Below are 23,956 nucleotides of genomic sequence, written 5' to 3'. Positions count from 1 at the left end.
TGTCGCCGGTGGCTCACTGTCAGCTCTAATCTGCTAGTGATGGGACTATCTCAGCAGGCGGTTCCAGGAAGGAGAGGAAAACTGTAGTGGAAGGAGAGAGGGAGCAGGAAAAAAAATGGGAAGAGAGAGGAAGGAAACCACAATCAGTAATACAAATTTAGCGGTAGCTGAGATCATCTGGGTATTTCAACCATTCACCTTTTATTTTTACGTGGTGCTGAGGATGGAACCCAGGGCTTCACACATTCTAGGTGAGCGCTCTACCACTGAGCCACAACCCCAGCCCAACAAAGAACTTAAAAAACTTAACACCAAAAATACAAAGAACCCAATCAATAAATGGGCTAAGGAGCTGGCAGACACTTAATAGAAGAAGATATACAGGCTAACAATGAATTTATAAAGTGTTCATCATCTCTATCAATTAGAGAAGTGCAAATCAAAACCATCCTAAGATTTCTTCTCACTTCAATTAGAATGGCTATTATCAAGAACACAAGCAATAATAAATGTTGGCGTGGATGCAGAGGGAAAAGGCACACTTGTACACTGCTGGTGGAGTTGTAAATTGGTGCAGCCACTCTGGAAAGCATTATGGAGATTCCTCAGAAAACTTGAAATGAACCCACCATTTGACCCAGTTATGCCACTCCTCGGTTTAAACCCAAAGGACTTAAAATCAGCATACTACAGTGATGCAGCCATTTCAATGTTTATAGTTGCTCAATTTCCAATAGCTAGATTGTGGAACCAACCTAGATGGCCTTCAAAAGATGGGTGAATAAAGAAACTGTGGTATGTATACACAATGGAGTATTATTCAACCATAAAGAATAAAACTATGGCATTTGTAGGTAAATGGATGGAATTGGAGACTATCATGCTAAGTGAAATAAACCAATCCCAGCAGACCAAAGGCTGAATGTTTTCTCTGATAAGTGGATGCTGATACATGGGGGTGGGGGTGGGGGGTAAGAGAAGAATGGAGGAACTTTGGATTGTGTGGAGGGAAATGAGGGGGGAAGGGGCGGGGGAAGGAAAGATAGTGGATTGAGACAGACATTACTCTATGTACATGTATGATTACACAAATGGTGTGAATCTACATCGTGTACAACCATAGAAATGAAAAGTTGTACCCCATTTGTGTACAATGAATCAGAATGCTCTCTGTAAAAATAAATAAAAGACCTTAAACATTTCTGTAATGTTTTCTGTTTCTGCAGGCTTGCAGAAGGGCAAACGAAAGTTAATGCCATTCTGGTCTTTTGGAGAGCAGGGGCAGTGTGCTGGGGATGAAAGGCAAGGCCTTTGGGTACTAAGCACTCTGCCACTGAGTTACAACCACAACCCCCAAGTTAATGACATGTTGGAAGCCTTTCTGTTAAGCACTGACCTAAAAGCTTTACTTAATTCATTTAATAGGGCTGGGGATATAGCTCAGTTGGTGGAGTGCTTGCCTTGCAAGCATAAGGCCCTGGGTTCAATCCCGACCACCACCAAAAAAACAACAACAAAAAACATTTTACTTAATTATTTGATATTCACAACAATCTAATAATTATCTCCACTTTCCAGAGGAACAAACTGAGGCCCAGGGCAGTTAAGTAACTTGTAAGATATGTGAAGCTGAGAAAGTGGAAAGAGAGAAAATCATAATACTAGTAGACTGGTAGGACTAAAAAGACTTTAAGTTTTGGTCCACACCTCTTGGCTTATAATAGAAAATAAGCAGAAACAATAAATGGAAAGAAAGAAGGAAAGAAGAAAGAAAGAAAGAAGTGAATGGAAGAGATGAAACCAAAGCAAGAAGGAATCAAAGGCCTAATAACCAAAATGTGAAGGAACCAGAGAGCCCAAACTTATCATTTTTGTTTTATTAATTTTATTATTTCTTGGGGGGTACTGGAGATTGAACCTGGGGTGCTTTACCACTGAGCTATATGCCCAGCCCTTTATTTATTTATTTTTTTTTAGTTGTAGATGGACACAATACCTTTATTTTGTTTATTTATTTTTATGTGGTGCTGAGGATCAAACCCAGTGTCTCACACATGCTAGGCAAGTGCTCTACCACTGAGTCACAACCCCAGCCCCATGCCCAACCCTTTTTATTTTTTATTTTGAAACAGGGTCTTGCTGAATTACTGAGAGTGGCCTTGAACTTTTGGTCCTCCTGTCTTGGCCTCCCAAACCCTAGGAAGAGTTTGTAGGTGTGTGCCACTGTGCCCAGCCCAAACTTATAATTTTTAAAAAGGGAGGGAAGGAGAAAACCATGAAGAAAGAATGAGGAAACCCAGGACAGTGATGCATGCATATAATCCCAGCAACTTGGGAGGCTGAGACAGGAGGATCACAAATTCAAGGCCAGCCTCAACAATCTGGCAAGGCCCTAAGCAGTGAGACCCTGTGAAACCCTGTCTCAAAATTAAAAATAAAAAGGGCTGAGGATATAGCTCAGAGGTAAAGTTCAATCCCCAGTTTAAAAAAAAAAAAGAAAAAAATATTGGTTTATTATGTGCTAGGTGCTTTATTTGTAATCCCCTTTCATTCAGTCTTTTAAAAAAATCTCAATTTAATTCTTTTTTCTAATTTGTTCTTTTTAATTATATGGGACAGTAGAATGCACTTTAACATATTTATTACACATACATGGAGTTTAAGTTCCCATTCTTGTGTTTGTACATGACGTGGAGTTACACTGGTTGTATATGTATATATTAACATAGGAAAGTTATGTCTGATTCATTCAACTGTCTGTTCTATTCTCACCCCACTCATCCCACCTCCCTTCCCTTCATTCCCCTTTATCTAATCCAATGAACTTCGATTCTTCCCTCTCCTCCACTTATTGTGTTAGCATCACATATCAGAGAAAACCTGCAGCCTTTGGTTTTTTGGGACTGGCTTATTTCTTTATTCAGTCTTTCAACAACCTTTTTAGGCACATATTAATATCTCAGTTAATCTATGAAGACACTAATAATGACAGAGGTTAATTTTTAAAAATTTTATTTCTTTTTGTGGTACTAGGGATTGAACCTAGGGCCTTAAGCATGCTAGATAAGTGTTCTACCACCAGTTACATCCCCAGTTCTAAATTATTTGTCAAAGGTCAACACTATTTAGAAAGAAAAGAGAAAAGGGGAGGGTGAAGTAGATAATCTGAGACCTACTACTGATTTACCTTAAACTAGCTGTGACCCTAAAGCAAATTATGCTATCTTCTTGTACTTCCTTTTCAGTATTGGCCAAATGAGAGATTAAATGTAAAGCCAAGTCTGGCTTTGATGATTTATGGTTCTATGACAAAGAGGAATTAGAAGGGGACATGAGAGAACAATTTGTAAGTAGAAAAAGAGATTTTAAAGAAAGAAAGGGAAGAGGAAATGAATTGAAAAAATAAGATTATTAAGAGCAAAGACAAAAAAAAAAGAGCAAAGACAAGGATGAGGAGAAGTGAGAAAGAAGAGAAAGGGCCAGGCTTAGTAGCACATGCCTGTAATTCCAACGGCTTGGGCGGCTGAGGCAGAAAGATCTCAAGTTCAAAGTCAAAAGTGAGGCACTAAGCAACTCAGTGAGATCCTGTCTCTAAATAAAATACAAAATAGGGTTGGGGATGTGGCTCAGTGGTGGAGTGCCCCTGAGTTCAATCCCGGTACCCGCCCCCCACCCCCCACCCCAAAAAAAAGGAATAGAAAGGAATAGAAATGGGGAAAGAATGGGCTGGGGAGCTGGTAGAGTGCTCGCCTCACAAGCACAAAGCCCTGAGTTCGATCCCCAGTACCGCAAAAAAAAAAAAAAAGAAATGGGGAAAGAAGAGGGGAAAGTGGGAAGAAAAATAAAGGTCTCCAACAGAATGGGATCCTAGTTAAAGCAGGCAGACACACTCACAGAACAAAAGAATTTTTAAAAAGTAAAAACTGTTACCATTTATAAAAAATATGATAGCATAGGGTTGGGGATGTAGCTTAGTGATAGAGCACTTGCCTACCATGTCAAGCCCTGGGTTCAATCCTCAGTACTGGGGAAAAAAGCATATAGAAGAATTTAAAGAATCTACAAATAAATTATTAGAGTTTAATAAAGTCATTAGATAAAATATGAAAAAAATCAATTATATAAATATATATGAGCAACAAACAGATAAGGAATATAAATACATGGGTGTATACTTTTTAAGTTTTGTTTTTTCAGTGTTGGGGATGAAACCCAGGGTGTTGTGCATGCTAGGCAAGCACTTTATCTCCAGCCCAGAGGAATAATTCAAAAAGTTTATCACTTGCAAAGTATGAAAAATATCAAATACTCAGGCATAAATATAACAAAATATGTATAAATTCTGTATGCAGCTAATTATAATTTACTGTGAGTCACTAAAGACATAACATAAATGCAGAGATAGGTCATATTTATAGATTAGAAGACTTAATATCATAAAGATGTCAATTCTCCCTAAAATGATTTATTGATTCAGATCAGTCCTAAACAAAACCTCATCAAGCTTTTTAGTAAGTATATGGAACTGACAAACAGACATTCTAAAATCACATGGAAATTCAAAAGACCAAGAATAGCATTTTGAAAAGGTATAAGGTGGAGGGCTGGGGATATAGCTCAGTTGGTAGAGTGCTTGCCTTGCAATCACAAGGCCCTGAGTCCAATTCCCAGCACTGCCAAAAAAAAAAAAAAAAAAAAAAAAAAAAAGAAAGAAAAGGCATAAGGTGGAAAGACTTACTTTATCAGATATCTATTCATAATTATAAGACCATAATAATTAAGATCATATGTTAGCTCAGTGGTAGCATGCAAGAGGACTAGTATTCAATTATAGCACCAAGAGCAAAGCAAAACAAACAAAACAGTATAGTATTAGCACAGATAAATTGACCACTGAAATATAATCCAGAGCCCCAAAACAGATTCACACATATATAGCCAGTTGATTTTTGATAGAATTCTCACTTTAAAGCAGAAGAGAAATGACACACATTTCAAGGATCTTCAAAAGCAAAAAAATTACATTAAGAAATGTATAACCATCTAGGAGAAAAAGAAAAATAAGGAAGTAATTGCCATAAAAATCAGAATACTACTTTCCAGATGGTGAGGAGGGAATAGTGTATGATTGGGGAGGGACAGACAGATCCTTTGGAGCAGGCAAGGCCCTTTTACTTGATGGTTACACAACCTGGATGATGGTTATCCCATTTATAAGTATTTCCTCTGTAAGTATTCATTATATTTTGTTTTGTTGCACTTATCTTTATGTGTATTCTATTTCACAATAAAAGAGGCTTTGAAAAGCATTTAACTTGCCAGACCTGGTGGTACACAACTGTAATTTCAGTGACTGAGGAAGGTAAGACAAGAGGATTACAAGTTTGAGGTCAACTTAGGCAATTTAGTGAGACTGTCTCAAAATTTAAAAAGAATAAAAAAGTATAATGGTGTATTTCAGTGTAGAGTGCACCTAAGTTCAATCCCCAGTTTCTCGGTTCAATCCCCAATCTCTTCTCTTCTCCTCCCCTCCCCTCCCCTCCCCTTCTCTCTTTCTCTCTCTCTCACACACACATAGCATTTAGTTCAACACCCATACATGACAAAACTCTTAGCAAAATAGTACAAGAAGGGGTCTTCCTTCACTTGTAAAAGAATTATTAAAACAAACAACCATAACAACAAAAAATACTACAACAAACACTATTTATTTATTTATTTAGAAGTGCTGAGGATCAAATCCAGGGTTTCATGCTGCAAGCACCATGCTTATTGGGAACATATGGAATTACTTCCTTTAAATACAGGAGAAAAAAAAGAGAGAGAGAGAAAAGAGGGAAGGGAGGGGAGAAGATAAGAGAGGAACCAGGAACAGAATGAAACAAAACAAAACAGCTTATTACTGCTTGTATTCAACATTGTACTAAAGGTCTGGGCTAGCACAAGGAAAGGAAATTAGAGGTATAACATTGGAAAAGGAAAGGCAAATTGCTATCTTTTGCAAATGATATGACTGCTTTTTTGTTTTGTTTTTGTTTGTTTGTTTGTTTTGTGGTGCTGGGGATTGAACCCAGGACCTTGTGCTTGCAAGGCAAGCAAGCTACCAACTGAGCTATATCCCCAGTCCGATATGACTGCTTTTATAGAAAAATTATTGGAATAGAGAGCTTATCAAGGTTGTTGACCCTAAAATCAACACTGCCAATCAACTTCATTTCTACATACCAGTAAAAAGCACTTTGAAAATGTAATCCTGAAAAAATACCATTAACCATAATAAAAAAATAGTATCAAGGAATAAATGAAACAGAAGATGTGTATTATCTGTATGCAGAAAATTATACTTCACTGAAAGATGTTTAAGAAGACCTAAAGAATGTTGAGATATCCTAAATACATGATAGGAAGTTTCAATATCAAAAAGAACAACTTACCTCAAATGGACTTTGGATTTAATGCAATTGCCATCAAAATTCTGTGTAACTTGACAAGTTGATTCTCATATAGAGAAGGGACAAGAAATTAGTATATTGGCACAGTGATGGCTATGGGAGATATCTGTATCTTTTAAAACTACAGAAATTTTGTTTTTCTTTGGTTTGATGCTGGCAATTGAACTTGGGGCCTCTCACATGCTAAATCACACACACTGCACTGAGCTACACTCTAGTTAAATCTATAGAACTAAAGAAAGTGCAAATTTTTAAAAGGCAACCATTGGAACAGATCAGATTATCCAGAAACAGATTCTCTGTACATATGGATCCATAACAGAGAGAACAAAACAAGTCAGGCAGAAGGAAGTGACTAGTTAATAAATGGGACTGGGATAATTGATTTTCTATATTACAAAATAAGAAATACACAAAAAATCAATTCTAGATAGATTTAGGACTTAAATATGAACAGCAATAGTTTAAAACCTTTAAGGATTTCTGATAATCAAAATAGATATCATGTCAAAAGTGGAAGTAAGTTTACAAATATCTTCACGAAGGAGCGGGTCATTTGCAACATATATAACTGATAAGAGATTAGTATGCAGCAAACAGTGGCACATGCCTATAATACCAACTACACCAGAGGCTGGGGTGGGAGGATCACAAGTTGAGGCCAGCCTCAGAAACTCATTTTGAGACCCTGTCTGAAAATTACCAAAAAAGAAAAAGGACTTGCTCAGCAGTGGAGCACTTACCTAGCATGTATAAGGTCCTGGGTTCAATCCCCAGTCTACACACACACATACACACACAAGCACACACACACAAATTAGTGTCCAGAATATATTAAAAAAACTACAAACCAATAAGGAAAAACAAAAACAACAACAACAAAAATACCAAACAAAAATATCCCAAATTGCCAGGTATTTCCCAGGAAAAATTAAGAGCTAATAAGCATAGAAAAAGAGCTCAACTGGGAGGCTGTGGCTCAGCAGTGGAGTGCTCACCTGGAATGCATGAGGCACTGGGTTCCATCTTCAGCATCACATAAAAATAAATAAAAAATGAAGGTATTATGTCCATCTACAACTAAAATAATTGTTTTAAAAAAAGAGGCTCAAATGCATTAGTAATTAGAAATGATTAACAAAACCAAAATGATACACTATTATATACCTTCAGGACGGGCAAAATAACTAAGAAGTCTAAAAATACAAGTGTTGGAGAGAATGTAGGTCAATGAGGACTCAACTACTGATGATGAAAGGAGAATAAATGGAAACAACTTGTCATTATCTATCAAGATTATCATCCATATACTTCACAACCTAGCAGTCCCATTTTAGAAAAACTCTTGCAATATACACAGGAGAAAAATACAATAATGTTCATAATAATAAAAAGTAAATAATTTATAAATCTATCAACAGAAGAACAAATTATGATATGTCTGATACAATCATACAGTGGCACATTTTATTTCAGTACATGCTCTAGATACATGCAACAATATGGATAAATCTTGGAAACATTAAGTGAAAAAAACAAGTAAAAGTGCCAGAAGACTACATATAATGCAATATCATTTTTATAGAACTTGAAAGTAAGACTGAACAACATATTGTTTAAGCTTGTATCAATTTGTGAGAAAATTATATTGTTAAAACAACAAAATGAAAACTGGTGGGCAATGCTCTCATCTCTCTGGAGGGCAAGTCTTTGTGAGTCCCCTCCAGCCCCTTGCCTGGAGCATCCTGCAGCCCCAGACCTGCCTTATGGGGTTGCAGGGTGCCCCCTTCCTGCCACACTGGAGGGGCTGGGGGGATCCCAGCAGGGGTAGGGCATTCCCTTCACCCTATTTGCCAAATAGCCTTCGACCTCCAGGACCTTCCTCCTCCCTCCATCCCTGATGGTTCTGGTGTTCCCAAACTGCTTTTAAGCTTCTGATTCCTCTTGGGTTGAAACAGACCAAGTCTTCCCCTAGGCACCCAATTTTTGGGGGGGGCATGTATTTTTTTAATGACACTCCTACTTCCCACCTGTCCCTCCCCCATCCCATGTTGTCAACTTCTGTGTTTGTCTGTTTAGTTCTGTGTATAAATGGAAACATTGTGGAGAGGATCCCTCCCTGTGCCCACTGGTTCCCCTCTCTTTTCTCTTGGTCTTGACCATTCATGGAAGCAGAAGCAGTAAGGGACCTTCGAATAAAAAAAAAGAAAAATAGACAACAGTAAAAAGGTTTAAAACTCTACATCATGTACAACCAGAAAAATGAGAAATTCTATTCCATCTATATATGATGTATCAAAGTACATTCTACTGTCATGTATAACTAATTAGAACAAATAAAAAGGACTTAAAACAAAAATAAGACAATAAAATGGTAAAAAAAAAATTCAGGGATAGTAATTACAGAAATAAGCTAGGGGATGGAAGGATGGAGGGATCCCATGGATGCAAGTCATTGGCAAATGTTAGTCCTTGGGTTAGGTGGTGATCAAAATCATAGAGCCAGAGAGTAGAATCGTGGTTGCCAGGGGCTGGGGAGGGTAGAGCAGTACTGGAGAGTTATTGTTTAAAGGGTATGGAGTTTTAGTTTTACAAAATGAAAAGAAGTTATGGAGATGGTGGTGATGACTGTATGACATTATGAATGTATTTAATACCACTGAACTGTACACCTGGAATTGGTTAAAAGCTGGGCATGGTGATGCACACCTGCAATCCCAGTGACTTGGGAGACTGAGGCAGGAGGATTGCAAATTTGAGGCCAGGCTCTGCAACTTTGTGAGACCTCGTCTCAAAATAAAAATCAAAAAGGGCTGGGGATGTAACTTAAGGTGAAGCATCCCTCAGTTCAACCTCCAGTGTTGCATAGAAAGAGTAAAAGAGGGAGAAAGAGAGAAGGAATGGGGGGGATGGAAGAGAAGGGGGAGAGAAAATTTATATTGCTATTTGCTTTATGTATACACAAAGAAACTCTGGAAGAAAACATAGAAATGAGTCACATTGGGATCAGGCATGGGAGAATTGGAAGGGAATTGGGTGGGGTGAAAACTTTCACTTTATACCTTTCTATAAATTTAAAGCATTACTTTAAACATGCAAATGTATTACCAATTCAAAATAGAGAATTTCAAAAATTAAACTGTTTAGATTTGAGTTGAAAAGAGAGAAGTGAAAAATGGGAGGGGGAAGTGTAGAGAGGGCAAATGGAAGCCATCTTCTGAGAAAGCTTTGCTGTAATGAGAAGCAGAGCAGTGGAGTTGCTGGAGGCAAACACATAGCTGAGGAGGATTTGTTTTAAGGTGGGGGAAACTATAGCATGCTTGCATGCTGCTAGCAATAATCAAGTAGAAAAGAGAAAAGTGGTGCTGTAGGAGAGGGAGGGGCAGTCACTAAAGTAATATATTTGAATGGGTGACAGGGTCTGGGATCCCCATAGGAGGAATAGCAGGGCTGGGAGGTGGTGGTAGGAGTGGAAAAGATTTTCTCTGCTTTTGTCTGGTTTCTCAGGAAAGCAGCAAGCAAGATTAGCTGAAAGGAAGAAGAGTTCAGGACACTGGACATTTGAAGAGAGAAAACAGAAATTCACCCTGACAGACACTGAGATCCATACCTGAGTCCAGAGATTATGATAAAGATACCACAGAATGAGAGGACTTCTGGGGATTGAACTCAGGACCACTTTACCACTAAGCCATGCCCCAGCCTATCACTCTATATTTTATTGTCTTCCTTACTAAATAATAAACTCTACAAAGGCAGTGGTGACTTTGTTGTTGTTTTTTTTTTTTGGGGGGGGGGGTACAGGGATTGAACCCAGAGGCTAAGCCACATCTCCAGACCTTTTTATTTTTTGTTGGGGGTCAGGATTCTCACTAAATTGCTTAGGGCCTCAATAAATTGATGAGGCTGGCTTTGAACTTGCAATCCTCCCGCTTCAGCCTCCCAGCCATTGAGATTACAGGTGTGTACCACCATGCCCAGCTGATAAAGGGATTTACACTGAAGTGACTATTCACCTGATAAATGTGACTGATCCACACCGGTCACATGATGAGTTCACTGACAGGATATCCTCAGGATGCACTGGGCTCACTGGGGACCAGGATGTAGCAGGAGTAACACAAACTACCTCACATGGCTCCATCCCAATCCCATCTAATATGCCACTGGGAGACCCTGAGAGGATGGCTCACTTACTTGCTATTTTGACTTCAAGAAGGGCTATCAGGGACAGACAAGGAGGAGGGCAGTCATTGCAGATGTTGGTCAGAACAGCAGGCTTCCTTCCGGGAGGCAGAAGGGCCTGGCTAATGATAGTAATAATGTGGCAGAGAAAGGGGGAGCGCCTGGAGGGGTGTACATGTCAGCAGAGACTTAACCTGAAGCTGTGGGCATAGGGCAGAGATCAGGGAGTGCAGGCAGATAGACAGGAAAGGCAGGATGAGAACAGAGGAGAGAAGGAAAAGAGTTTAGAGTGATCAAGGGTCCTAGAAGGAGTTCAGGAAGCAATAAACATTGAACAAGAAAAACGAAGTCTTTGATATCAATGTTTAATGTCTGGGGACAGACATTAAACAGACATAAGATCATTTCAGAAAGCAATGGGAGTGAAAGACAATGAAACATACTGATGAAGTAGAGCAAGGGGACCACTTTAGATTTTGTGTGTGCATGTGTAGTGCTGGGGATCAAACCAGGACACTTGCATGCAAGGCAAATGCTTTATTACTGAGATATGCCCCCAGTTCCCCACTTTAGATTCTGAGTAGAGACATGAATGGCAAGAAGGAGTCAACCAGGTAAAGATGGAAAAAGGGGTAGCAAAGTATTCCAGGAAGAGGGACTCAAAGGGCAGGATTGCTAAGAGAATGGTTTCTGATGTTCTAGAACAGTAAGACGTCTGGTTTGAGCCAGGTGTGGTGGCCCAGGCCTGTAACCCTAGATAATTGGGAGGTTGAGATGGAAGAATCACGTTTGAGGCCCATCTGGGCTACTTAGGGAGACCCTGTTTTAAAATAAAAAAAAAAAAGGGCTGGGGCTGTAGCTCAGTGGCAGAGTGCATGCCTGGTAAATACAAGGCTCTAGGTTGATTCTTCCAGTACTCATCCCCACCCCACACAAAGAAGTCTGATTTGGCTTTCTGTATGAATGGGAGTACAAGTTGGTGGGCTTCTCCTTACTAGGTGTTCAGATTTATTCTAGGTATAATAAAAACCACTTAAACTTTTAAACAGGGAAAAGCATGATATAATTTAGATTTATGAAATATTACTAATATTGTGAAGACTAGTTTGAAAAGGGCAAAGGCAGAAATGAGGTACCAGCAAGGAAGCTACTCTGATATTCCACATGAGAGTCAATAGCTTGGATCAGGACTATAGCAACAAAGATGAAGAAAAGGGCATGGATTTAGGACATATGCTGGATGCAGAGCCCATAGAATTTGCTGATGAACTAGACTAGACATAAGGAAGGAATCGGTGAAAGGAAATCATCCTTGGTTTTTGGCCTGAACAACTAGGGGTTGTCATGTTCCTGCATGGGGAACACTGGGAGAGCAATGGATTGGGGGTGGGAGAGTTCAAGACATCTATTTTAGTCACATTAGTTTTGCATAGCTATTAGACATCCAAGTGGAGATGTCAAGTAGGCTGTTGGATAAATGTGTCTGGTGCTCTGGATATAAATTTAGGACTCAGTGACATTTACATAGTATTTAAGCCCTGGGACTGGATGAGATCACTGGACAGAAAATGTGGAAAGAGAAGGCCAAGCCCTAGAAGGCTCCAATGTTTAGAGGTCAGAGCTGAGGAAGACTAAGAACAGTCAGTGGAGGGCAACTAGGAAGAGTGCAGTATCCTAGAAATGCAACAAGGGCAAACAGGTTAATATAGAGTATGGGACAAGATGGGTTAGGACTAGGGGTAGGGGAGTCTACATTTGGTAGAGAGATTAGGGGAGGCCTCCCAGAAGACACTGGAGCTAAATGAAACTGGAATCAAAAGGGTGAGTCACTGTGAAAAACCAGGAAAAAGTATTCCAGACAGAAGGAACAGCAAATGTAAACTCTCTGAGGTAGATTCAGCTTGTCTTCTAGATCAGATCCACTGAGGTTGAGGCAAAGAGATCTTTAGGGAAGAAAATCAGAGATATACAGGGACGAGGTTTTATAAGGTCTTGTAAATCGCAGTAAAGAGTTTGGATATTATGAGTGCTGGAAAAGTCAAGTAGAGTAATGTGGACCTGATCCACTTATTTTAAAGATCATTTGGTTGCTTCAGGGAGAATGTGTTGTAGCAGGGTCAGTGCGAAATAGGGGATAAGGCTGTTGTGATAGTCCAGTGATGTTGTACAGTCTTCTCCCCAATCCCTCCCTGCATCTCTCCCCCCACAGCCTTGAGCTTGGCCCCTCTCTACCACGGCAAGACAGAATTGAGGACTCAGGAATATTGGGTGACTCAGAATCTCAGAACTACTGAGGCAATTGTCCGTGTCCACGGAGTTGAGTGAGGGGCGGAAAGCCCATCATCAGAACCCAAAGAACTGTAGGTCGTTCTCCAAACCCTCGCTGCCTTCTCCAATCCTCCACCCAAGAAATTGCTGGCTCTGACTTCTGCAGCGCGGCAGCAGGAGGGTTAACCCGTGAGTGGCCTACAGACGGGAGGGGGAGAGGCGGAGACCAAGCTGTTCAAGCCGCCGCGCCGAGCCCAGCCGAGCCGAGTCGAATCCAGCCGAGGCGAGCATCTCCCGCTGCCGCCGCCCCGCGCCCCGGGCGCCCGCCCCCCTCCGGCTCCAGCGCCTTGTAGCGGGCCAAACCTCCTGACCATGCCTCTCGCCCCACCCGCTTCAGCGACCCCCGAGTCCCACGCAACCCCGAACGCCCGCAGTCCTCTCGCCTCCGCACCAGGCATGCAGGTGAGTGAAGGGGACCCTCACGTCTCCACCCGGAGGGAGTCCAGCCCTGCCCTTCCAAGCTCCGCGCCCTTTTCCACGGTCCCTAGCCAGGCCCAAGCTCCATTCCTCAAGAGCTGGTTCTCCACCGTGCCCTCCATTCCTCCACGGTTCTGATTCCATCCTGCTCTCCCTGGTGCAGCAGTTACCATTCCTGCGACTGCTTCCACCCAGCCTTTGGCTCTGCCTGCAGCTCTGGGCATCCTTCTGCCTCGGGTCCCCTTTTTCCTTACGGCATTCCCTTCCCTTCGAGTCCCTTTGCCGACTACCTTTTTTCTGGTTTTCCCCACTCCCGCTGCTTTCCAGCCCTTTCCAGGGAGCGCAGGACCGAAGAATGGTCCGGGTTAGGGGCAATGCTGGGGATGGGCCCGGCTCCCGCACCCTAAGGCTCCCGCCCCACCCCCAGCTCCTCTCTTGCGCACAACAGGTCGGTGAGGAGCGGGAGAGTGTGGGGGTGGCGTGCCAGCCGGGGTACTGCGGGCTTCCTGGAGGGGGTGACCAAAGGCCAAAGCGTGTATGGGGTGCAGGGACTGGAGTTGACCATGGTAGGGAATGCACCAGTAGGATGGGCAACTGGTTCCTGGAGTCCCGTGGCCACAGATGAGCCCTTCTCCGCTCCACTGGTTTTCTCTACCATTGCTCCCTTCCCTCCTTTAGTATCATTCTTCTCACCATAGCCTCTGCCCTCTCTCTTCTATTCCCCATCTCTCTTCACCATGCCCCCAGGCCTGTCTCCATATCCCTTTAAATTTGAAGAAACAATTTCCAACTCCTCCATCTTTGCCATTCCATTTCTGTCCCCCAGTTCCTTCCTCATTATGTCTTCTATATTTATTTCTCTCCCCTCTTACTTCTTTCTCTCTAGCTCCTATCTTTCCCCTCCTTCTCTCTCCCCCTCCCACCCTCTCCACTTCTCTGACTGTTCTGCCTGGACCCTTCCTCCTCCTCTTCCTGCCCCTTGCCTCTTTGCTGTTTCCCCTCCCTGACCTTCTCTCCCATCCTTTTCTCCCTTTAGCTTCCTCACATTTCTGGTTTTCTGTACCCCCGCTTCACTTCTCTCTCCCATCTATTCCTTTTCAGGGCTGCTTGCTCTCCCTTACCCTGCATTCTATCTAGGCTTACTTCCTTTTTGCCTTTCTCCTCTCTTCTCACTCTTGACCAGCCTTCCCTCTCCCAACACTTCACCCACTTCCTATCTCTCCCCACTGCCCATTTCCCCAATCCCCTAGCCCAAACTTGCTCATCTTATTCCCCTGCTATTCCCTAAGAGTATTCAATGTGAAGATTTTTAAAACACAGGTCATCATATCTATATTCATTCTGGGGAGGTTGCCTCCTGTATCTACCACCCTCACCTTGGAGAACATGCCCCTCTTTCAAAAGCTACCATCCAGATTCTCCCAGGACTCTTTACCCAGGAAAGCTACATTTGAGGGGGTGGCTTCTTCTCAACTCCACCTCTTTTTAGAGGGCACCTATGCATTTGGATGATTAAACATTAAGAGCAAAAATCATATTCTGTAGTTTTTTCTCCCATCCACCTCTTTCTCTGTTTTTCCTTCCTTTGCTCCAACTCTTCCTCTCTCTCTCCAGAAGATGCAGATGACTCCTGGGGCAGATCATAAGAGAAATGCCTAGGACTACAAGTGGGGTGGGAGGGTTGGAAGGCTCTCCTGTGCAAACACATACATATACTCACTGGGATTGCCTTCCCTTCCCTCCCCCAACCCCGAGACTCCCTCCCTAGTGGTAGGTGCTCAAGGAATCACAAGGTTCTTGGCTCTAAATTAAGATCCAAGAAAAGCCTAGAGCTGTGGGCAGAGGAAGTGAGAAGGAGGAAGCCAGAGAAGCAAGAGTAGAGACCTTGGGACAGGGAGGGTAACAGGGACCTGGGAAGTTGTGGATGGGGCTGGGGGCTAGCCAGGGAACCCCTTTAGAATGTTTTTTTTTCCCTAAAAAAAATGTTAAAGAAGCAGTGGATCCTGGAGACAGCAGCATGGCTGGCAGTCATTCAGCCTGGGGAGGGAGATGGGAATAAAACTGGTAGATGAAAGAGCCAGGAAGTACCCAGGGCAGGGCTGTGGTGTGACTACCCTTCTTCCCCCCCAGTAAAGGCTGAAAATCTGGGTCACAGCTGAGGAAGACCTCAGACATGGAGTCCAGGATGTGGTAGTTTGGCCCAGCAGAGGGAGCTGGAGACCACTTTCCCTGGGGGCCTGGCCCTTTCCTATCTAGGCCCACTCATAGCCTTCCATCCTGGGGGCTAGCCCCTAATATGACAGGGAAATGAGGCCAGAGCTTTTCCCAAGGCACACCTGCTCTCACAGAAACCTGGAGGGAGGCAGCCTGGGATTTCTAGTGAGAGCATGTCTTCTCTCTACAGGCCCACAGTGGGCCTGTGTCTCAACCCATTTTCTCTCCCTTCTTGCAGGCCTGCTCTGCTGCTGTCCCATTTCCTTCCTCTCTGGCCACTGCTGTTACTGCCCCTCCCAGCACCTGCTCAGGGCTCCTCCTCCTCCCCTCGAACCCCACCAGCTCCAGCCCGCCCCCCCTGTGCCCGGGGTGGCCCCTCAGCTCCACGACATGTGTGCATTTGGGAGCGGGCACCTCCACCAAGTCGATCCCCTCGGGTCCCAAGATCACGTCGGCAAGTTCTGCCAGGCACGGCGCCCCCTGCCACCCCATCAGGCTTTGAGGAGGGGCCTCCCTCATCTCAGTACCCCTGGGCTATTGTGTGGGGCCCCACAGTGTCTCGAGAGGATGGGGGAGACCCCAACTCAGTCAATCCTGGATTTCTGCCCCTGGACTATGGTTTTGCAGCCCCCCATGGGCTGGCTACCCCGCACCCCAACTCAGACTCCATGCGGGATGATGGAGATGGGCTCATCCTTGGAGAAACACCTGCTACCCTGAGGCCGTTCCTATGGGGGCATGGAGAAGGTGAGGGGGCAAGAATGGTAGGGATATGAGGGGTAGGGAGGCTGGGTGAATACTCTAGGGACGGATATAGAGGCCTTATCTCTGACTTTCTTCAGTGAATGTGTCAGGCTCTATGCTGGCAAGAATGCAGAGATGAAGATGTTTTCTAAGCCCTCAAGGAATACAGGTCCACTGGAGAAGACAGATGTGTAAACACTCAGGGATGAGTCAACATAATAAATGCTCTAACAGAGGCAGGAACAGCCTGTTGTTAGGAAATTAGAGAAGTGAGAGACTACTTATGCCTGGGGATCAGGACAGCTTCAGAGAATTAACATTTGAGCTGGACCTTGAAAACAGAGGGAGTATCCAGACAGAGGTACACCATGGAGAAAGAGGACTACCAGGGTGATATCTTGGCTCAGGGAGTGCCAGTGGAGGGACAGGGTAGTGGTATGGGGTCAAGACAGGGCAGAGACTAGGACACTTCCACCCCCTAGTTTCTATGCAGAGAGGTATGTTCTCTATGATATTGGTACTCATCCTAATCACATGTATATGTAAGGTTTGGTGAAATACGTTTGGGAAAGTGGAAAAGAGCTGAGGACTTGTGAAAGCTGGTGATAAGAATAAAGAGGGAGGCTTCAGAGAAGCAGAAAGAGTTGAGCAATGTGGGTTCACACAGCAATACTCCTTAGTCTAACCCCACCCCCACTGCCTCTTGGCTCCTACCTCCTCAGGCCTCCCTACAACTTTCTCCCCACCCCAATCAGGTGTGGATCCCCAGCTCTATGTCACAATCACCATCTCCATCATCATTGTTCTTGTGGCTACTGGCATCATCTTCAAGTTTTGGTAAGCTGTGGGAAGAAGGCTGATGGTAGTTGGGGACTGAATGTTTGCAAATGTTTGGAGGCTGAAAGAAGGGAGGGGACAAGAGCAGCAATTTTGCTGGATTTGGGTAGGAAATAGTGGATGAAGGCAAGACCTTGGGAAAGGTAGTGATTTGAGTAGGGGAAAACAGTGAATCAGTGCAGATTCTGTCTTACAGAGAAATACAAGGATAATGAAAGGAAAGGGGCATTATTTAGGTATACTGGGGGCATTCCTCCAAGACACAAAAATCTGACCCAGGCTGCAGGGCTCCTTCTTAGAGCTACCAAGCTGAAGAAAGAAAATCTGGAGCTTTCTTTGCATATACTTAATAATGGGTCGCTCAGTCCTTCACACTTTACTGAGAGAATCATTAGACTCAGGTGTCCAGGTCATTAGCTGACTTTGAACTAGAACTAAATGTGCCACATGCTTCGGAGAAGAGAAATTACTTTTTGGGGCATGCATGGGGGAGTGGGCAAATTTAAGGATCTCTGTGTTGGTGGGGGAAAGGATACTAATCTTGTGGATCTGGATCAGGTTGGGAGCATGGTTTACATTCCTGAGCCCCTGGGAATGGTTTTATGGGCCTATAGTCCCAGGAGATTTAGTACAGGGAACTGTCAGAGGCCAGTTTCTTTGCTGTAGGATATAGGAGGTGCCTGGAGAGGCTGGGGTGACCAGTGCTATAGGCCCAGAATGGGGGCTACCTGAGTATGTGTGAGGACATCTTTCCTTTCCATGCATCAGCTGGGACCGCAGCCAGAAGCGGCGCAGGCCTTCGGGACAGCAAGGTGCCCTAAGGCAGGAGGAGAGCCAGCAGCCACTGACGGACCTGTCCCCAGCTGGAGTCACTGTGCTGGGGGCCTTCGGGGATTCGCCCACCCCCACCCCTGACCATGAGGAGCCCCGAGGGGGACCCCGGCCTGGGATGCCCCAGCCAAAGGGGGCTCCAGCCTTCCAGTTGAACCGGTGAGGGCAGGGGCAATGGGATGGGAGGGCAAGGAGGGAAGGCAACTTAGGTTTCCAGAGATGGGATGGGGGTGCTCCCTTGGGGGGTGGCCTGACCTTCCACATCCCTTGGCTTTCTTTCTGGTCCCAGGCCTTCCTAAGGGGACCAGGCCAATCCTCTCTAGGGTGGGCCCTTCCTTCTCCCACTCTCTCAGGCTCTGTGTCCTATTTTCATGCTGACCTTTAATTCCTGCTCTGCCCTCTTACCCTTGAGTCCCTTCTCTGTCTTGAACTTCCCCTTCAATTGTGGCCTACCCCTTGGTTCCTGACTGTGCCCTTTCCCTCTTCCTCTCAGGATTCCCCTGGTGAATCTGTGATGCACCCCCACCCATGTTGGGGTGCTGCCAAGGAGGCCAAGGGGCCTGCATAGCCGCCATCCACTGAGGGTGGGGCAGCTGGGGCCATAGGGGCTCCGGGCTCCTGCCCTTGCACACCACCTGGAACACTCAGTGGCCCCATGGGCAAGCATTCCTGCCCACTCTCCTGCAGTTGGGGGCTTCACATACTTGTGACTTTGGGTCCCCCATCCTTACTCTCGCACACTCACATGAAAGCCTTGCACATTCACCTCACCCTCACAAGCCACTGCACATACTCATTCTCTTTATGGCCACTCTTCTGCACCCTCTCCCCATCCACATCTCTTTGCTCAGTGACTGCTCACATTCTCCATCTTGTTTCACATTTTCTCTCTCCCTCCTCTATACCCATCTCAGTCACTCAGCAGTCCATTTTCATGCACACCTCACCTCTCCTGTGCATTTCTGGCCCAATGTTGTGGATTGGTGTGGCGTACTCACTCTCTGCCTCAAACATCCACTGGTCTAGTTTTTGTGGCTCCTGCATGCTGCCCCAGAGGTGGGTTGGTGGTGAGCTGGGGTCTCCTCATGCCCTCCTCTGTCATGGTGCCATCCCATTCCATGTCACGAGTTTCACTGTCTTACCATCCCATGCCAAGGGCGCTGGCATTACCCCGAGGGCTCCCCCATGGGTATGTGGGTAGTTAGGCCCCACTGCTAATTCTGTTGTCTGAGAGATGGATTTTGGGGAGTCACCCGCTGCACTACATGAGAAAGGGACTCTCAGTAGTCCTTCCCTCCCTCCCAAGTCCCTTTTGTCTTGTCTGTCCTGGCTCTGTGTGTGTGTGTGTGTGTGTGTGTGTGTGTGTGTGTGAGAGAGAGAGAGAGAGAGAGAGAGAGAGAGAGAGAGACTCTGACTCTCTGGAATTCAAAGCCCCAGAGCCAGTTCTCCACTTCCCAGCCTCCCTTAGGGCCTCCCTCACTTCACCTAGGCTGCCAGGGACTGGAGCCAGCTGGTTCAAGGCCATCCGGAGTTCTGCCTCCACATCTACCCCTTCCCCTCCTTTCTTCCCTTCTTCATCCTTCTCCTTTTGCCTTTTGCCCTCTCCCCTTCCTCAGGTCCTTCCCTACTTCTCACCAGTTTTTCCACCTTCCTTCTTCCCCTCTTACCTGGCTCCTATGCTGTGATATATATTTTTGTATTATCTCTTTCTTCTTGTGGTGATAATCTTGAATTCTTGTGGGATGTAAGTTTCAAAATTTTCAAATAAAGCCTTTGCAAGATACTTGAGTCCCCTGGTTCTGCCTTATCACCCCTGTAGAGAGAAGAGGAGAAGGGGTGGGCAGGAAAGAGGGGTGAAAATTAAGGATGAGGTGGAAAACTCCTCCAGGCTGGATGTAACATGGCCTGCTCTATCTACATCAGGGGACTGATGGGGGTTTTAACTTGGACAGAATGGAAGGAGGGGAAAAGGAGAGGAACTAAAGGGAAACATCCTCATGAGGAGCAGTAGAAGAGAATAACTGGAATCAGAAACCTGGCTTGCTTGTTCCTTGTCAGTGAAGGTCAGGAGATACCAAAAGAAAGAAGAGAGAAAGGGGGGAAATTATGCAGAAGGAAAGGCAATGGAGTAAGCCAGAAAAGGAAGAGAGTGTTTCTCAGACAGATGGAGGGTTAAAGGGTGAAAGGAAAAGAAAAATGGAGCAAAGGAAAAGGAATGTAACTGAGCCATAGGAAAGAGGCTGCGCTGCTATGTTTATTTTCAGTCTTGCTCCCTAACCTGCCCCCACAACAGTTGCCCCCCCAAAACTGTGCAGCATTAGAAGCCCTGTGGTTAGCTCATTAGCTTTCCCTACTGTGCCCTCTCTGAGAAAGAGGCACTGCTGGGGTGTGGGGGTGGAATCAAGGGGTGTGTTTGGGGGAGGGAACACAGGCTGCCCAGCTGGGATCAGTCACCTCAGGCCCCAATTCTAGGTTTGGCTCTTGTAACAGCCCTAGGAAAGCCCACACATCAGCTTCTCAGCTGTTGCTAGGCTCTATTGCCATGGTAACCACCCAGGTCCCATTCCCCACCCCCATCTGTGCCCCACCTGCTCCCTGGAAATGGGGTAGCCCCAGGGAGAATAGAAGACAGTGTAGTATGCAAGAGAACAGTGTGGGCTGTCTAGGACTGTACCTGCCTTTGTGTGTTATCTTTGACACAAGCATTAGGAGTGTATATGTTAGTAGGTATGTGCTTTAGGTGTTAGGGAGCTTTACTGAGTCCCTCCAGTATACAATCGTGATTGTGGGGAGGAAGAAGTGTATTTCTCAGGACTGGAGCAGAATATATGTCCAGGGCCTCAAACTCCCTCAAAAAAGATGGACTGCCTCAAAGGAAAGAAGCAAACAGGGTCCTGCAGTGATGAACCAATGCAAGCAGAGGTGCAAGGCAAACAAGCCTTCTGAGGAGGGCTGCATCAACCCAGCCCCCTACCCCACCCCAAGAGATCACAACATGCAGCTGATGGAAGAGAGGGCTGGAGGGAACCTGAGCGTACAGGATGAGGTGCTGATGGGCTGTGGAGAATCTAAGGAGGCTGGGAAAGTTAGCCCCATTAACCTTTCCTGCTTTCAGCCAATGAATCCAGTTCTTGGTGCGGGGGTGGGGGGGATGGGGGGGCACCTGCACAGAAAGATACTTGGCTCAAGTGCCTGGAGAGCTTACTGGGCTCTCACCTTCAGCAACAGTCTCCTTCAGAGGGACAGAGTGACCCTGCAGCTCATCCATATGCAAAAGGTACACATGAAGGCCCCTAATGATGAGGGAATTAATTATTGCCTGATTAGCCTGCTGTTTCCCTAAATTTAAATAAATTAAAATACAAGACACTGGAAATCCTCACTTGTTCCCTCTCCTTAAATGTCCCCTTTCCCCATGGGAAGTCAAATGGCTGGAAAGACAAGAGAAAGGAAACATTCTAGATTTCTAGTGTTCTAGAGGAATTATCCCAGATTAAGTCACATTGTCATACTAACCATGAAAAGGCATGAGGTACCAGGCACCACTGTGCATGCCTGTAATCCCAGGAACTCAGAAGGCTGAGGGAGGAGGATCGCAAGTTCAAGATCAGCCTGGCCAGCCTAATGAGACCCTGTCTCAAAATAAAAATTAAAAAGGGCTGGGGATGTAGTTCAATGACAAAGTGCCCTGGGTTTAATTCCCAGTACTGTGAAAAAGAAAAGCAAGAAAGAAATGGCATCAAGTATGAAGTCCTGGGGAACAGACCCTAACAATTCTCTCCTAGAATTGGAACAGACTATGGGGCCTTGGGAAGACGCAAGTAATAGACTCAGAAGCCAAGAACAAAACAATGACCATATGGCTTTTTGGGGAACTGAAAGTTTCCTGGAGGTCACACATGACAGGCACCACTGGCAAAAGCATCTATCATCACCACGCTTTCTTTGCCTCCTGGGCCATACATCAAATGACTCAACCAGGTTTCTCCTAAGCATGTTTCTGGAATGCTTTCCATTGTGGCTCAGACCTAACCAGAGGATGGGGAAGCCCCCAAGAGGAGGGATCTCCCAGGCAGAGCTCAGGGTGTGGAAGTGATTCAAGATGGAAAGAGTGTGCCAGCTGGAGAACCCATAGCTAAAATTAACAGCCCTCCTCCCCCATGCCCATTTATTGCTCCAAAGCTTTGCTCTAAGGAGTTCAAAGCATTTAAAACTTGCTTCTTAAAGCAAGGGCAGGAGCAGGGTTGACAGAGGATTTTAAGCTCAGGAAGTAGCTAACTAATTAATGTACATAGAAAAACAGGAGAACCAAGACCTATTGTGATTACTATTATTTTTTTCTACTTTTCTATATCGGCCCAAAGTCAGTATCTTGAATCAGTCATCAATTACCCATGCAGCAGCCAGGGATGGTAGTGCATGCCTGTAATCCAGGCTAAGGCAAAATGATTGCAAATTTGGGGCTGGGCTGGACAATTTAGAGAGAATCTGCTTCAAAATGAAAAAGACTGAGAGAGTTGCTCAGTGGTACAGTGCTTGCCTAACATGTCCAAGGTCATGGGTTTAATTCAGTACTGAATAATAATAAAATCCAGGCAGGACACATCCAACCCATTAAGTTCTTCATCTTACCAACTGTTGTTAGTCAACACACACTGAGTGCTAAGTCTAAAAAAAATGTGATAAAGGGAGTAGACACCTTTAAAAAAAGATACAAACTACAATTATAAACCAAAGCTATACATCATCAATTTAAATATTTAAAAGTATCTTCTGCAACTTCCTGATTATGGGGGGGGGGAGAATCACTTAAATCTTCAATCTTGTTTTCTGTAAAACAGGCATTATCATTATTTGTCAGGTTTTTTTTTTTTTTGAAAGGGGTCATTACTGTTAATTCGGTGGACCCCAATTCTGCTTCAGTTAAAAGAAAGGTGAACCAGAGGAATTCTGACCAGATCATGGTGCAGGTTTGTGGCAGCACTCATTTACTAAAATAATATGTATGTTTATTCAGCATCTACTATTCGTTCAGCAAAGTGTAGTTGACAATCTTGCTTGGGAATCACATACAAAAACAATTAAGATAGCATTAAAAGTTAAGGCTGTGGGAATTCAAAACTCTTTGGGGAGTTGGTGCAATCAGAGGAGACTTCCTGGAAGAGTTCTATTAGATTTTCATAATGAACTGTAACTCACTAATGAAACAAATGTTTACTAATCGCTTAAGTGCCAGATCTGAGGCTAGATCACCTAACAATTCGAGTTCCTGCCCTCGCGGCGCTCGTACCTTGGTGGGCAAACACTGTATCAAGTAGCAGAGTGTTATATTTAAAAGTAAAACAGGGTAAGGGATCAGAGGTGTGTTGAAGGCGAATGCAGAGCAAGCAGAGTAAGGAGTGTGGTTAAAGACCGGGTCATTTCTATGGGTTTAAGTAAGGACTCTGGAAAACTGACACATCCTTATCCTTCCTCGCATATTCAAAGCATTAAGACATTCTTGAGGGTATTGGGGATGGAGGGGGGGACTTCCTACATCAGACTAATCCACCCTGAGGGAAAGGAAACGGGACCCTTTTAAGAAGCCATACCTCCTCTCATACCTTGATGCATAATTCATGAACCTGTAGCATTTCCACCCTCCCACTTCCCCAGAAGTCCCTTCCGGAAGCCCAGTACCGCAGTTCTGAATGTTCAGCTTCTGCCCTTAACAGGACCCGCCTTCACTTCCGTTACGGCGTCACATTCACTGAGGGTTCTGCTCTTGGGCAGAAGCCACTTCCGCCCCTACTTGTCGTAACTTCCGCCCTGAGTATCCTGGAGCGCTAGAAGCGCCGGATGTATTCGGGCCGCTCCCGGAAGTGACTCGGCCTTTGCACTCCCCCCTCCTTTCCTCATTGCCGCTCCCCCTACCTAGCTATTTCCCTCCCTCCCCCCCCATTTCGTTT

At 44.7% G+C, this 23,956-nt stretch overlaps 1 protein-coding gene and 1 long non-coding RNA gene across 2 annotated transcripts; one reads left to right on the top strand and one right to left on the bottom strand.

The window, feature by feature from the left end:
* Nucleotides 1-7,914: 7,914 nt before the first annotated feature.
* On the bottom strand, nucleotides 7,915-23,720 carry LOC124982574 (uncharacterized). Its single transcript, XR_007108312.1, has 3 exons — nucleotides 23,600-23,720; nucleotides 19,676-19,821; nucleotides 7,915-8,641 (listed from the first exon to the last, which is right to left on the bottom strand). It is a non-coding gene; the product is annotated as an uncharacterized LOC124982574 (long non-coding RNA).
* Pianp (PILR alpha associated neural protein) lies at nucleotides 12,256-19,432 on the top strand. The gene is made up of 7 exons (XM_047549431.1): nucleotides 12,256-12,458; nucleotides 12,847-13,367; nucleotides 15,513-15,572; nucleotides 15,835-16,343; nucleotides 17,096-17,177; nucleotides 17,946-18,167; nucleotides 18,502-19,432. The coding sequence occupies exons 3-7, from the start codon at nucleotides 15,556-15,558 to the stop codon at nucleotides 18,521-18,523; spliced, it is 852 nt and encodes a 283-aa protein (XP_047405387.1). The 5' UTR covers nucleotides 12,256-12,458; nucleotides 12,847-13,367; nucleotides 15,513-15,555; the 3' UTR covers nucleotides 18,524-19,432.
* Nucleotides 23,721-23,956: the final 236 nt, after the last annotated feature.

The sequence above is a fragment of the Sciurus carolinensis genome, chromosome 4 (genome assembly GCF_902686445.1).
Source record: "Sciurus carolinensis chromosome 4, mSciCar1.2, whole genome shotgun sequence".
Taxonomy (NCBI): domain Eukaryota; kingdom Metazoa; phylum Chordata; class Mammalia; order Rodentia; family Sciuridae; genus Sciurus; species Sciurus carolinensis.
This window is presented reverse-complemented; position numbering and strand designations above follow the sequence as displayed.